This window comes from Lonchura striata, chromosome 1 (assembly GCF_050655825.1).
Source record: "Lonchura striata isolate lonStrDom1 chromosome 1, ASM5065582v1, whole genome shotgun sequence".
Taxonomy (NCBI): Eukaryota; Metazoa; Chordata; class Aves; order Passeriformes; family Estrildidae; genus Lonchura; species Lonchura striata.
Window position 1 is genome coordinate 52,149,330 of NC_140703.1, and position 15,280 is coordinate 52,164,609.

The 15,280-nt window shown below is 33.3% G+C and overlaps 1 protein-coding gene across 19 annotated transcripts in view; it reads right to left on the bottom strand.

The window, feature by feature from the left end:
• PIBF1 (progesterone immunomodulatory binding factor 1) overlaps positions 1–15,280 on the bottom strand; it is a 106,641-nt gene that overhangs the window by 19,628 nt on the left and 71,733 nt on the right. For 14 of the 19 annotated variants that reach the window (XM_021548014.3, XM_085594118.1, XM_085594080.1 and 11 more), the window contains 3 exons: positions 14,507–14,609; positions 12,632–12,762; positions 3,677–3,761 (listed from right to left, as the gene is read on the bottom strand). In XM_021548014.3, the coding sequence (XP_021403689.2) occupies positions 3,677–3,761; positions 12,632–12,762; positions 14,507–14,609 (319 nt within the window). Of the gene's footprint in view, positions 1–3,676; positions 3,762–11,725; positions 12,763–14,506; positions 14,610–15,280 lie in introns of those variants that run through there. The other 5 variants (XM_085594129.1, XR_014958827.1, XR_014958835.1 and 2 more) reach the window with 5 other exon arrangements.

Here is a 15,280-nt window from a genome sequence, read left to right on the forward strand (position 1 = left end):
CTCCAACATCATCCTAGATATTGCTCATTCTTGATAATGCCATTGAACTCCCTCTAATAGGAAGGTTTGCATTTAACCACATGAAGAACCCAAGAAATTTTATCACACCAGCAGATTCTCAGTGGTCTAAATGAAAAACTATATTAAAATGTTTCCCACATTCATTTACTAATTAATTCAGACAAAAAAGGAAGCAGGAGGCCAAGAAAATTCAGAATTTGGGTCAAGAATATAGTCTGAATAAAACCCCAACCTTCCTTTTTTCTCCTTCATGGGTGGACAGAAGTTTTTAAGGCTTTACATAATCAAATAGCTATGCTTCACTTTGATGTCCCACAGCAAAATATAAGATTAATAATCAAATTAGATGTCTATATAATTTGAAATAATGAACTGTTTTATGTCATTAACATCTAGTGTAATTTTTTCCTGTAAGAAAAGAGATCATGTAAGAATCCTACAGAAATTCTTCCAAGATTCAAAGTATAACTTTTAACTTTCTTCTTCTAAAATTAAAATATGTGAAAAGAGAAGATTAATCATGAATGTAAGTTCTTTATTTAAAAAGTGTATAAAATATCATAGTCTCAAAGCAGCATTATGAATGCAGCTGATATCATAAAGAGATAAAAATAAAAAAACCTTCCAACCCCTCAAACTCTAACATTCCATTAAAAAGAGTTAATATAATCTGAGACCACACAGGCTGGAATACCTTTAGTCAAGACTGTACACCTACTGAAACACGTAGCTGGAAAACAGAATTAACATTGTTTTGGCATTTTGCTTGTACTTTTAGCACTTACTTTTAACATACCTAAACGTCATTTTATCTTAACTATATCTTCAGTTCATCTGTTCAAGAATTCTAATGTTTCTACTTGCAAACATGAGAGCAACAAGGTAATTCCTAACAAGACATGACAGTTTAGTATGTGCAATGACTGAACAAGGCTGATAGTAACCCTGTTACATGATAGCATGTACCAAACACATAAACCTGTAATTCATCTTTTTTTTTCAAAGTGTATGAATCTGTATTTACAGGTTGCCTGTCACTTTTACATAAAATTGCAATCTGTTTAAATGCAATTAACTCTTAAATAACCCGATGTGAGAAAACTTGTATTCTTTATTTCTGTCAGCAAGGATAATTATTGGAAAATTGTGATGTTACCGCAAATTTAAATCTTTTATTAAGATGGCAAAGAAGTAGAGTTAAAGACTAACTCACTATCCTGTACAAAGATTTCAGTACATGAGATAACTGCCTTTTAGAGAAATTCATAAAGTGTAAAACTACCGGAAGAAGTTTGCATTAGAAGTAAAAAAATAAAAGGCTGCATTAGGAATAAACAGAATTGACAAAAGTTAAACTTACATACAAACACAAAAGCTACCTGTTATTTTCAAACATTTTCATGAAAAAATTTTAGATTCTATTTTGTTTCTCAGGAGATTTTTTTTGTGCATTGTACTGGCATTTCATAGTTTTCTTCCCTCAAACATGCAACTTCTAATGTTTCTTTTAATATTTTTTATATCCTTTTCTGCAGACGTATATTTAAAAAATATTATCACTGTTTGACAAAACCAGTATAACTAATACGTCATATATTTAACAGATGTAAAAAGAAATTTGAGAAAACAATACCAATTTTGGAAATATTTGCTCAATTTATTAATATCCATGGTATTAAGAACATTAAAGAAGTCTGTTTCAGACTCAAATATTTGCTTTTCTTTTTCAATCAAGCCTTCCTCTGCCAGCCTTCCTTGATTGTTTGACACAGTTCAAAATTTGAAATAGTGAAATGACACAAAGAAGCAAACTGCTGCATATCAGGAATAGTTTATGATGATACTTATAGCGGCTAATGTAGTTTGGATGTAAAAAATGTTGCATAGCTTTAAGTTAGAAATGTTATAGTTTTCTTAAAAAACATAGCAAAATTTTTCTTTTATCACTTTCTACTGCTTTTAATCAGCTGCTATTCATGCTCATTGATATGACACTACTAAAACTAGGCACCCAAGTGTGATTGCTCTGTGAGCATAACTAGCTGGCAGCACCACTGGTTGGGAAAGAAAGAGTAGGAACAGGAAATTTTGAAAGAAATTAATCTGAAATTAGGCCAAGGGCCTATCATATTGGAAAAAACACTACATGTTTATACAATTATGTCAGAGTATTTTTCATATAATTAATATAAGGATATGATAAAACATGAATATAATGATAAGGTTTATAAACTATCTAGAAATGTTTAAATCATAAATTGGTTTGGAACTCAGCAAACAGAATTAGTAGTTTTCATTTAAGTTGAAGCTCACTTGGACTCAGCTGCTAGTGGAACTGTTCAGTTTTGGTTCTAACAAAAAGGAGTTTTTTAAGTGCTTGGGAGAGACAAACTAGTTTGGACCAATTAATGACATGGATTTTGGTTTATTGATCTAAGAAGGGAATGTGATGAATTGCATGAAAAGGAGAAGAGGCAAAACAATTTTGAAGGTGGAATGAGACTTCAGGAGGTGGATAGTCAGGTTTACATGAAAATAGTGTTTTAAAATGAGTGATAATCCAAACTCTGACAGGATAATTTAGGGGAGTTGTAGCTTCTTTGAAAGGAGTATCTCCATCTTTCTCTTATTAGTAAGAGAAAAGAAAGATGTTGTCAGAGAACTACTGATATGCCTCTATGACCACTTTCTGAACAGGTAAGTGGGTAGCGAGGTCCCATCACTCTGTATCTATAATTTGCACTGTTTTTCCTCACATCCATAATTCTTATTTGTTAATGTTGTATTTTTTCTGCAAATCCTTGCCAAATCATTCAGCAGCTCTGGGAGAAGATGTAATAGCTGCTTATGTCAGATTTTGGTTTTTTATCTTCAGTACTCTTTAGCTTCAGAAAATTCTGTGGTGTTTTTCACATTCTCAGATTCCTAGAGTAAACTTAATTAAAATTTTTTCATCCTCTGTTTCAGACATTTAATCTGCAGATTTTCTCTCCTACGCCATGACATATGAGTCTTTTCAGATTGTTCAGACAAAAGTCTTGACAGGAGCTTTTATGGTTCCCTAAATGGCACAATTTTGCATACTTTTAGATCTGAGAGTATAATCCAGTCCAGTAGCACCCTGATTCTTGCTCAGATGAAACTCAAGTAAGTAAACAAAAGTGTACCCCAACTCTTCTTGGAAATCTATGTAACTATTGTCTTGTTTCCTCTCCATAATCCCTATTTTGGATTTGAAAGAGTGTATGGGAAATGAATTGAACTGTCCTTTGGTCCAGTGTTTGGCTGCAAGGACTGGGGAGCACAGAGAGATCCTAAGGCATACTGTGGCAAATGTAGAACTTGCAGATTACATGTGTATCAATTTCACTGTCTTTATCTAGATTCTTGTTAAATGCTTGCAATCCCCAAACACTGTTCAAGGCATAAGAAAAGAAAGAACAGAGACAATAAATCACCAGAGAGAATTTAACAACTGGGAGTACAACTGAGACCCTCCCCAGTACCTGACAGACACGGTTACCTGTGTTGCTGAAAACGACACAGAAAACCCCAACATATCAAACCAAAAGAAACCATTTTTTTTTCTCCATGGTTTAAGAGTCAGTAGCAAAAAAGTGCACTAATGGCAGTAATGCTAAAAGAGGAAGATTACCTCACGGTCATTTAGAAGTCTCTCCAAATCTGCTGCCATTTGATTCTTGACACGCAGTAAAGCTGTCTTTTCTTTATTTAAAAGACTGGTAAAAAGAGGATAGGAAATGCAGTAATAGCAACAGATAATCTCTTTTAATCTTGTGTTCTGGCTGAAACATGCATTTTCTAAAGCTAAATACTGGAAACAATAAAAATCTGCTCATGTAATTGTATCAAATGATCCTTCTGTATATTCAAGCACTAAAATTTTTATAAATGGGCCCAAATGTACACACAACATCCTATTTAAGTCAAACAGAAAAACTATTCAAAGCCTTCATAAAATGCCTTTTCTTTCCTCTGAAGGGTAATTTAAATGATTAGAACCTTCTAATATCATTTCTTAGTTTTTTCTAGGCAAAATGAGATTATTTTATAAGCACAGTAAGTCTCCTTATACCTACACTTCCATATCAAAATGTGGATTTCTCTGTTGTATTAGTCACAAGGCAGTAGCACATTGTATGAATTCTCTATAGTACTGTATTTAGAGTTCTGAAAATAACAAATACAAGGAAGAAAAACATACAGCTCTTCTCCCTTTAGTTGTGTAGTTTCTGCAAAATTTGCAAACATAATTTTGTTATTTTTAATATTTTTATTCCAGGATAATATATGGGAACAAATTTGTCCTATGAACCAAGTATGAAAACTGATTTAGCATGAAGGCATGCCTTTATAACAGAATGTAAAGTTTAACTTTAATCATTCTTTGTCTTCACAGTTAGAGCACATGAACATTTGAAATGTTGAGCATACACATTGTGATTCCAGGCATCAGTTCTATAATAATTAAATGTATTTTCCTATTTAGCCCCAGCATCAGTTTCTAACATTAAATTTTAGACTAATGCATGCATAAAACCAGTATATAATCTATTTTGTTAAAACAGACACAGAGATTTTCTTGGAAGACGTATTATATATGCCATTAACATGACTTAACTAAATACGTTGTACAATATAAGCTGTAACATAAATCAAGAACTATGAAAAATGCAATTCTGCATATGGAATGCAAGTATGTAATATTGTAAACAGGTCAGAAGTTCAAAATCAAGTATATTAAAATTTTATAAATGGAGTAAACACAAATTATTTACTATTTCAAATATTTGATCCAGAAATGATCAACAAAACAAATCAATCTTTAATTTGCCATGTATCATCCGCCCGTTTTAAATAAGCAACATCATCCTTTGCCCCAGAGATTTTCTGGCAGTTCCTTACAAACTCTGTATTGTAAATTACAACTGTCAATTCCTTCTAGGCATTCATAAATTCTCAGAAAAAATGTATCCTTTTGCCAAATTGCTCAGTTGTTTCAACTGTTTAAAAGAAAAGTAATAACATTTTTTAAAACTATAAAAATATTTAATATTTTCAATAGTTTTATTTTCTGCCACATTTTTAATCACGATGAAATTGCTGTACCTTCTTTTTCTTGGGTTCATGTGTTGTAACTTACATGTCACTTTCCTTGGATTTCTGTATTTCCTAAGAACATAAACTAATCCTTCTAGAGACTCACAAACTTATTAGAGAAGCAATAATACAAGTTTGTCTATGACTTAAGTAGTATACTGAATAAGCATAAGCATCAGTGTTCATGATTGAACCAGAAGTTAATGTTTGAGGTTCAGTTTCATCTACAGAACAGAATCTAGTCTACTTATACTGCTTATACCTTCTGAAATAATATGACATAAGTGATCTATGTAGAGCAGTTCTAATTTTATTTGTTTATAGTAAAATATAGGACATAGACTACTACATCATTCAGTAGCACTTGATGTGTTTTCTGTCATACACATTGACATAGAATTACCAAAGCATGTGCAGACTTTGAATTTTGTAGATTTGCAATACTTGCTTTTTCATCTTTGCAGATAGGAGGGAATAATTCATGTGCTCATGAAAGAATACTGAAAGAGGCATATACACATTTAATAGAGTGAGAAAGCAGTTACCAGACAGAATGATAATATATAACAAGGTTAAACAGAAATACCTTCAAAAGTTGCATCTTGGGAAGAAGACTGACCATTTCAGTCCCTGATTTTAAAATGCTCTGAACCAGCATCTTGGATAGCAGCAAAAAGGTTCTAGCTTTAACCTACCTTACACTCCCAGTGAAGAGTAGTTTGATCTGGTCCAGGTTTAATTGGCAGTGTGACAAATCAGAGAGAATCTTTACAATTTGTTTTAGCTGACCTGAGTGAGGACTGTTGAAGGACCATCCTTCCCTTGCCACATCCTGGTAACCTACTTCTCTTTCTGTTAGTACTAGACACTTCGTCAACACATAAGAAGGTCCCTTCACTGATCTGGATGGACACTGGCATCTTTTTAAAGGTTATCTTTCACATGTATCACCAAAATAACTTGATTTGCCATGTACAGTGGAGACCTACAGCTGAAGGCAAGGATGAGCTGATCCATCTGGTGATGGAGTGCCTCAAGTGTCTTGCTATGATTCTGAAACCACCATCTCTGAATCTAGGCAAACCAGCTTCTAACACTAGAGCTCAAAGGTTGTAACTTTCATTTAAAAAGATGGGACTATGATGTGCTCCACAGTGCTGGTCACTGATGGCTTCATTCTGAATGTGGAGAAGGTGCCCATTGTGAGATATAATAAAACTGTGGCCTGAGAAGTCCAGCTTAGAGAACTAACTGAAAAGCAGTGCAGGTCCTGCTTTTTCTGTGTGCTTGCCAGAAGAAACCAAAGTGTCTGGGAGGACATTTAGTTTTATTCCATCATGCTTTTAAAGCCTAGCCAGGTATGAATCCAGGCACCAGGAATGCAGGCTCACCATAAAATATGCTTGTCATATGCATACACATTGCTCATAGCAACCACTGGCTTGTTTTGTCTTGCTTCACTGGATCTAAAGCCCAGGTAGCCTGGATATCATATGCAAGACATTTTCAGGTAACATGATTTTTCTGGATAATGGATACCAGCATTTCCCAATTTCAGCCTTATAAACTCTTTTCATTTTGGACAACTAAACAAATTTTAATGCTTAAGTGTAAGTATATTATTTACTATCCTGTTCAGAAGTTTCTATAATTAGATATTTGGAATAACACGTTTATACTGGACACACAAAATAAACATGGATTTATATAGTACTGGGCTTTATTATTTCTTCTATTCAGTTTGAAAAAAAAGTATGTTTCTTTTTCAGTGAACCGTGTACTCCAGATGCTGTAAGAAATGTTGTGAATTTGCCCTTATAGCATGAAGCTGAATAGTCCAATATTGATATTTTTTGCGTCTTGTATTCAGATAAAGTATTACCATTGAAAAAACTAAATACAAATAGTATATGTAAAGGTTTTGTAAATGTAACTTTATATATAATATGGCTATACAGTGAAGATATCCCTTGTCTGCAAATTACAGATGAATAGCTCAAAGTAGGCAGTTAATTATTATTTTAGGTCAAAATTTTTTCATAAGTCACATACTTAGGGAGGTATAAGATGTTTTGCAAACAAAAGTTCTTTAAGAGAGAGAATACATGACAAATCAGTGATCTCTCATTGTGCAGCTAAATAACTACAGCTCAGAATTTTTAAACAGATTTAGGAGAGTATTACTTAATGATTTAAATTGTAATGTTTCAGGTGGCTTAAAAACCTATCCATGAAGTATCCTAATTAAAATTACTTTTTCAAACTGTAGAAGAAAAACCCAACCCAAACAACTTTTAAAAATTGTATTACAGGTCAGAAAATGTAAAAAAAGGACATATTTCTACAAATTTTGCTTGGAGCATTTCTCTGGTAAGCTGCAGTACTACTGGAATAGATGGTGCATATTTCACAGAATGGTAATGTTCTCATAAAAAGCGCATTGCCTATTCTTTGATGAGAAAAACTCATCTAAAACTCTATACTGAGCTTTATGTTTGGATGGCAATTAGAGAACCCAAAATGTTTAGGTAAGGAACATTTCAGTACAAAGCTTCTTAGTGAGCAAAATCCTTATATGGCTTCTGGATTTGCCACACAGTTAAGGCTTTTGAATATTGCTTTTACGTAAGTGAACCTCTTTTGAAACCAGCCATTGGTACTGAGAAATTTGAGTAACGCATTTAAAATAAATATCCTCTATGAATGAAGTCCTTTTAACATCTCCAGTTATTTATAAACCTAGATGTTTTTAGCAGAAAATTATGTACTAAAACTACAATTACTTCCCTACATACATAAGAATGAAACTCAGAGATTTGTTTTCCCACAGCATGACATAGTTACAAGCATTTCTTTTCAAAAGGACTGCTAAATGTGATGTTTTCATTTCTGGTAAAGAACTGTATGCTAGAGAGATTTCTTTATAGCAGCAAGGAGTCATCCTCACACACAGCACTGCTCTTATTAACCATCACTATTTACTTTTATTAACGAGAGTGCTATGTGGTCTAATATAAATAAGAAATTACTTAAATGAGTATTTTGAGATATGTAGACCACCTATAAATTCATCCTGCAGGTGCCCTGTCACTCAAGACCAAGGTTTTGTATCTGAAACATATCTGCAGGTGCATGGCTCAGTTCAGAAGCACACAAAATGTTCTGCTCCCAGAGCCAAGTTCTGTTTGAGGCCAAGTGCCAGCACAGCCTGGGACAATCCTAAAGGGATGGGAATGAGAGTGGGAGTGAACACCGTATATGGGCAACACCTGACAGAGCCTCCATTATCCTAAACAACCTCTCCTTCTCCTGGAGTAGTAATATGCTTGTACCTTCACACTTGAACCTCAGCAGTGGTATCAGCACACCTAATAAGCTGGTGGTGGGTCTCTAAGTTGTTCATGCAAATCCCAGCAATGGCAGCAGCCTAGCTAAGCATTTACCCCAGGCACAACAGCTCTTGCAGCTCTTATGAAGGTATGGCTAAAGACCCACATGTCCAGAACACTTCTCAGCAAACCAACAGAGTATCTCTAGGTCTGCTGGATACACTACTTTAATTCTGGGGGTAAGTATTCTGATTGTTTCTCTCCTTTCAGTGAGAAGTTGAATGGGGCTTTGAGTAAACTGATCTAGTGGAAAATGTCCTTACCCATGGCAGGAAGGTAGAACTTGATGATCTTTAAAGGTTCCTTCCAATCCAAACCACTCTGTGATTCAGTCTGACAGCTACTGACACAAGCAACCTTGATCACCACTTGAACAGTCCTTCCAAGTGAGGAAGAAAATTCGATATGAAGGCTCTGAAAGACAGCCTTAGCTCTATAGACATGACACTTAAGGATGAAGGTAGGTTTAGCTGCTCTAGTTGAAGTGAACTTTGAAGACCATGCTGGAAGGAGATTTAGATGGGTCTGCAGGACTTTTCAAAAATATTATATCAAAATGATCTGCCTGAATTTTCCCCATTCCTCTTGCAGAAATACCTGCTGTCAGAAATGACACTTTAATAGAATTACGAGTATAGAAAATCCTGAACACATCTGTTGCCTGTTAAGGGACCATTATATTAATGAATTTAGGCCATTCTTAAAAAAATTGATAAAGATATGGCCCAAGAACATCCAAATGAGATTTCTGTCATAGATAGCCTTCCTTGTGCTTGTCTTCTTGTGCTGATTCAACAACATCTGCTGTTGAACAACATTCTGTTTCGTCACAGAATCAAACTCACATCCAGTACAATCAACAAACTTCTCAATAGACGTGGAAATACAAAGTGCTGCAGGTTGCTGCAAAACATTCATAGATTGCAAGAAAGTACTGACTCATCATCCTGGGAAATCTGCTGGAACCTAATCACCCCAGGAATATGTTATAAAAAGACTATATTGGCCATGATCACTGTGTATAGGAGGCAGTTATGGATTAAGACTAAAAAAGTAAATTCACTTGCAAATAAGTCCTTGCTGATCCTTCCACACTCAAGGTAAGTGGGAAGTGATAGAGAACACTGGCACTGATAACACAGATGTGCCTGTTCTGCTTGGGGAATCCATGATTTACATAATGCTCTCTTTTGATGAGCAGATGAGATAAAAACACAATACGAAAAGAACACCCCTCCACCATTGGATCTGCACACTAAATAACAAGAAAGGAAAATTATGATCAAGCATGGAGCAGCTGTAAGGATAAATCAAGTCTTGATTATCAGTCTTGATTTGTCTCCAATCTGGTACTCAAATATGAAATTAAAAAAAAATGCATCCAAAAATCACTAGTAGTTTTGAAAGTCTGTTTGAAAACAAGAATTCAAGCACATTTTTCCTTTACCTGGTTCTTGTGAAATTGCTGTTTAGAAATAAAACCAATGCATTATTGTACTTACAATTTTAAAAAATAATGTACCTTGTGTAACTATAGCACAAATTAAACCTCAGTTTAGAGGCTGCTGCAGAATTGCAGTATTATTAACTATTAATCACAGGTAATGGTTGAAAGAACGATTTCATTTTGAAATGGTTTTACAAATATTAAAATTTTCCTTCATCTCTGAGATACAGAGGCTTCATAAACCATGTTTAGTGTTTTCACTAATACTTTTCTAATAGCACCAACATTATGTGCAGAATTTAAGGCTCTCCTTGAGGAGCATTAATTCTCTGAACTCATCCTCTCAAAAATATTCCATGCACAAACCAACAAAATGCTGTTTAATAAACTAAGAGGGATAGGAATAGTGGGCTAAATCTTTTGATCCAGCAGAGCTTCACTTGGCATATATTTGGTAGGGATTATCATTAATTTACTTAAATCCCATTCTGATTCAGTTCTGGAATAGCTGAGAGTAATCTGAAATCACCTAAGGGATATTTTAATTTAAAACTGTCATCAGCAGATTCCAAAAGGTTATCCTCATGACAAAAAATTTCTTGAATATAGTGGTTCTCTGGTTAGAAATCCCCACCTCTAACCTTCCTCTCCCTTATTGGAAAACAAAGGACCAACATTATCAATTTTATCCCAGATTATGATTTCTCATATGTGCCAGGGAATAGCAGCTAACAATTTAGGACCATTGTTTTAAATGTGGAGTTATGAATAGCAAAATTAGGGATTACTAATATGGACCAACGCTGTTCTCACAAATTTCTCTGGCTTATAAAACTAGGCAAAGTTGTGATAGTGGAGTAAAAGCTGTTTTCAGTTTACAAGGAATACTGGAAACTACAAGGAAAAAAAATATTTTATGTGCAAAATAAGTGTTACTTTTTTTGCTGTAATATTTTTTTGACAGGCCACTCTTTCATTTAGAGAAACACAGATTAATGGTGGGCACACCCCAGCTCCCCACAGTGGAGTACTGCTGGTATGTTTATTATGAATGCTCACACTGTAGGGCAGATACATTTTCTTTCTTAACCTGAGGCCCTTTAAGATGAAAAAAATTTCCTTTACAGTTAATGGAAAGTAATAGGCATCTCTAGGAAATAACTCACTCCACCCAAAATCTGAATTACTTTTTGGAGATGTCACTTCCTCCAAGAACTATTAAGGAAAGTTGACATAAATTATATAAATTATAAATTTATATAAATTTAGGGTAAATCTCAAATTTACCCTTAATTTGTAGGGTAAATTTAAGAAGAATATCTAAGCATACAGATTATTGGCAATGACAAATGAACCATTTAAATCAAGAAAATCAATGTTAATAACACATTTAAGTTCTTTTAGATTTTAAAGCATGAAACATGCACTTTCAGAAATAACCTCACCTATTTACTCCCTTTCTATCTTCCTTTTGAGAGGCTTTTGGACTACTTTGAGAATAACAAAACCATTCCATTATTATTACCATAATCTAAACATTTGAAACAAATTCTTTGATACTTTTCACAAATGGAAAGTAAGACACTGCATATAGAGAACACTGTGATTTTTCATTTTCTGGAAAAATACAATTTATCTTTGAGGTGTTTCTTATAACAAGTCTAGAAAAATATTAAAAACATTTGATTCTGAAATTTAAAAAAGATGGATTCTTATTGAATCAAAATTAAGCTCAGTGAAAAATATCTTGTTGGGAACTATGAATGAATATTTCAGTTTATTTATAAACTTATTGATTCATATATAGATTTGCTTGGATAATAAGCATTTTTAGGTATTCTTCAAGGGATAACAAATACCATCCCAAACCATCAAAACACTCTGGATAGATACATATGTATGACAGTATGTGAGATTAACTATCAGCTAGGGTGAACCCTGTTTTATTTTAATTGCTTCAGTAGATTAGTGGAAAACCCTGTATTTTTCATGTAATTGCTTCATAACAGAATCACATTAATGTCTCCTAATAGTTACTGTTTGCTTTTCCTAAACCAAGATACCACACAAACACGTAATACTTAAAATGCCAATTGTTCTGTAGAGAAGTGGGACTCAGCTATCAACCTCATTGAAAATCAAGGGAAATATTATTTTGTAACAGCTTACCTGGGAATCAGATGTTAGGGAAGTAGCTCAGTGGTTAGAGAGCTCTGACAGATGGATACAGCGGCAAATCAGAGTTTCCACAAGAGCATATGCTCTAATTTTGGCTGAAATACCTTTTACTGGTGGACTACTCTATTATAATTTTTCTCTTTTTTCTTGATTTTTTACAGTTATACAACTGGTGAGTCATTCTTTCTTTTTACTCTTCTGAAATCTTCTCTACTTGATGAGAGCTCTTCTCAACTCCAAACTCACTTTAAACCCGTCACAGCTACTTTTTCAAAAGTAAAGTATCATTTTCTGACATTGTGAGAGAAATAACAAGTGCTACAGTTCCAGCTTAACAAGTGGAGGTGGTCAGTGACGGAGTGTTAACCTCTCTACTTTGTGGACAATAACACAATTTTTTTCTAATGATAAAAATAGAAGTGATTTTACCTTCAGTTTAAGAGAAAGTAAAACAAGAATTAGTGATTTTAATTACCTGAAATCTTTTTCAAGTTGTGTAATATGTTCTTTCTGTAGACTTATTTGAGAATCTCTCTGTTGCACAGTTTCAATGAGGTATTTGTATGGCTGTTGTGCTTGGTTCAGCAATGAATTTGCTTTGTCAAGCTGCAAGTAAAAGGTATAACAACCATAAATATTTTAACTTATAAAGCATAATTACTTGATTATTACTGAATTATTATTGGATATTACTGCTTTTTACCAATTGCATATTAATCTAAACTCCAAACCTTTTATTATATACACAAAAAAGGAAATATACCACCTTCAAATTTATTACTAGTATATTATCTTCACACATTTCTGTTCTAATTATGTGCTATTTTCACTGCAATAATGGTACTCTCTACATTTCCCTAATCTGCATTTTCAAGGGTTTTAATGTAACAGCTTCCATTGATTAAAAAAAAAAGTAGAGTCAATGCCTCTGTTTATGGTCTTATTGACGTACTGTGGGCTTTTCCTCCCTCCTTTGAAAAGCTGAAAAGGTTGTATCATAAATACTGCACTTAAGTAGCAGTATTTGAGCCAAGTTCAAACCAAAAACTGATAAAATCACTTTTGCATCAGCTTTTTATCCATGCTCTAGACTTTATCTAGATGACTGAACAAACTGTCGGTGGAAAGAAAAATAAAGGGCTACTTAAGCATGCTGTAGTCTACAGGATCTCTACTTTGTTTTTATATAAAAACAAAAATCAAGAAAGGCAATATCTGGGAGTAAAAATCATGTAAAGAGAGCAAAGAGAAGTTTTAGAACTTTACACAATATTAAACTTCATACTGGATTGTATTGTGATTTGATCTATTCAATTATATGGTAAAAGATAAAAACTTTAAGGGCAGGATGAAAATGAGCTGAAGATGTTCCTGTGGGAAGTTGCAGGAATTTGAATTGAGGTCAGTGATACTGAATCTTTAATCAGTGAAGCAAATATAAAACTACTGCGGGTAAGAAACGTATTGAAGTGAAACACAGAAAAATTTAAGACAAAGAATAGTGATATGGAAGAATACCAAGCATAACAATGGATTTACCAATTTCCTGATGTCTTCCAAGTAAGAACCTGAAATAATGTTTTAGTCAAATAGAAATTACCATGATATACCTAAGAATACATAAAAGTTTATAGTATTGGTTAAAAATTCCCCAAACTTCACTGTTCATGTATCTTTCACTGAAATAATCTATATAAACATATATACACATAAAATTTATAAAATTAATGTAACTTAACAATATGTAGAAATTCAAGTATTTGCACTCTGTGAAGTACTTGGGTGTAGTAATTATAATTTGTAATTACTGTGCCTTTAAAAATCAGACTGTTAACCACATTCCTGAAATAGTAAGCCTACAAATTACATATGGTGGCAACATCTAATAGAAAACCTAGTTGTCCTTTCGCTCCTAATAGAAAAATTAAAAGACAATTTAAAGATTTTTTAAAAAAATTAGTTTGCCCTAATTCTGGGACATTTCAATCTAGGGTTTGTTATATATCTTTGAAAGTGATTCAACAGAAGAGCTGTGTAGTGATACATTTATTGAACAATTAAGTATCAAACAAAACAAACTAGCTTGGCTGGCTGTTCTGTTCGGAAATCAAAACGTTGTCTGTCTGGCTCACATTCTTGCTTAGCCTGTAAAGTAATCCTCCTTTCAATATTAGTTGCAAAACACGATATAAACTTCTTTGAAAACATCTATCATGGAGTTTTGGTTAACTATGAGGCCATTTTTTAAACATCAAATAGATAAAAAAGACTGTTTAGAAAATATTTCATTTTATGAACAGCTGTTCCGCAATGTTTCTACATATTTGAATTTTGTGCAATAATGATTTACCTCTTGTGAAATCTGTGTTACTTGTTCCTTCTGATGTTCCAGATCTTTCACAAGCAATGAGTTTTGCTTTTCTAGCTGCAGTAATCTTCTTGCCAAGTGAACACTGTGCCAGTAAAAAGCAAGCTCAGCTTGAATTTTTTCCAAAATAGGCACAATAAATTCTAACATTTATGCTTCAGAACTTGATTGCCTTAATTTTTCACCAGCGCTTAAATATTAACATACATAAACTACATAGTTAAACATGCTGCATAGTCAAAGTTAGAAAAACAGTGAAAATATTACAAAATGTAACAGCACTATTGCTATTGTAATATTTTATGCATAGTAATTACTTATAAAATTTGTTCAATACTACACAACTGTAGAAATACTGTCAAAGTCCTTCATCTAATTATGATTATTTACTTTTTATCAATTTTACAGACTCACTTTAATTCTAACTTAAGTAATTGCTTAAACATGCTCATTAATATATGTTTTCCGGCAAACTGCTGAAAATTTAGTATTTTATCACTTTCAAAAGAGGCAAAATTGTTTTGTCTGACGTTTAATATACTAAATAATTTAATGTTATTGCCAATTTTGTTTTAAATAAACTCTTACATGGAGTCACAGATTAACTTTGAAGAGAAAGGACTATTGAACTACTTAAACAATCGAGTTAAAAAATTAGATCCTCAACCTCTTACAAACTTCATGTCCAGAACCAAAAAATTTATTGTCTATTCAAGATCACAGGTCCATGAGCAGCAAAGGGAAGATTCAATATGC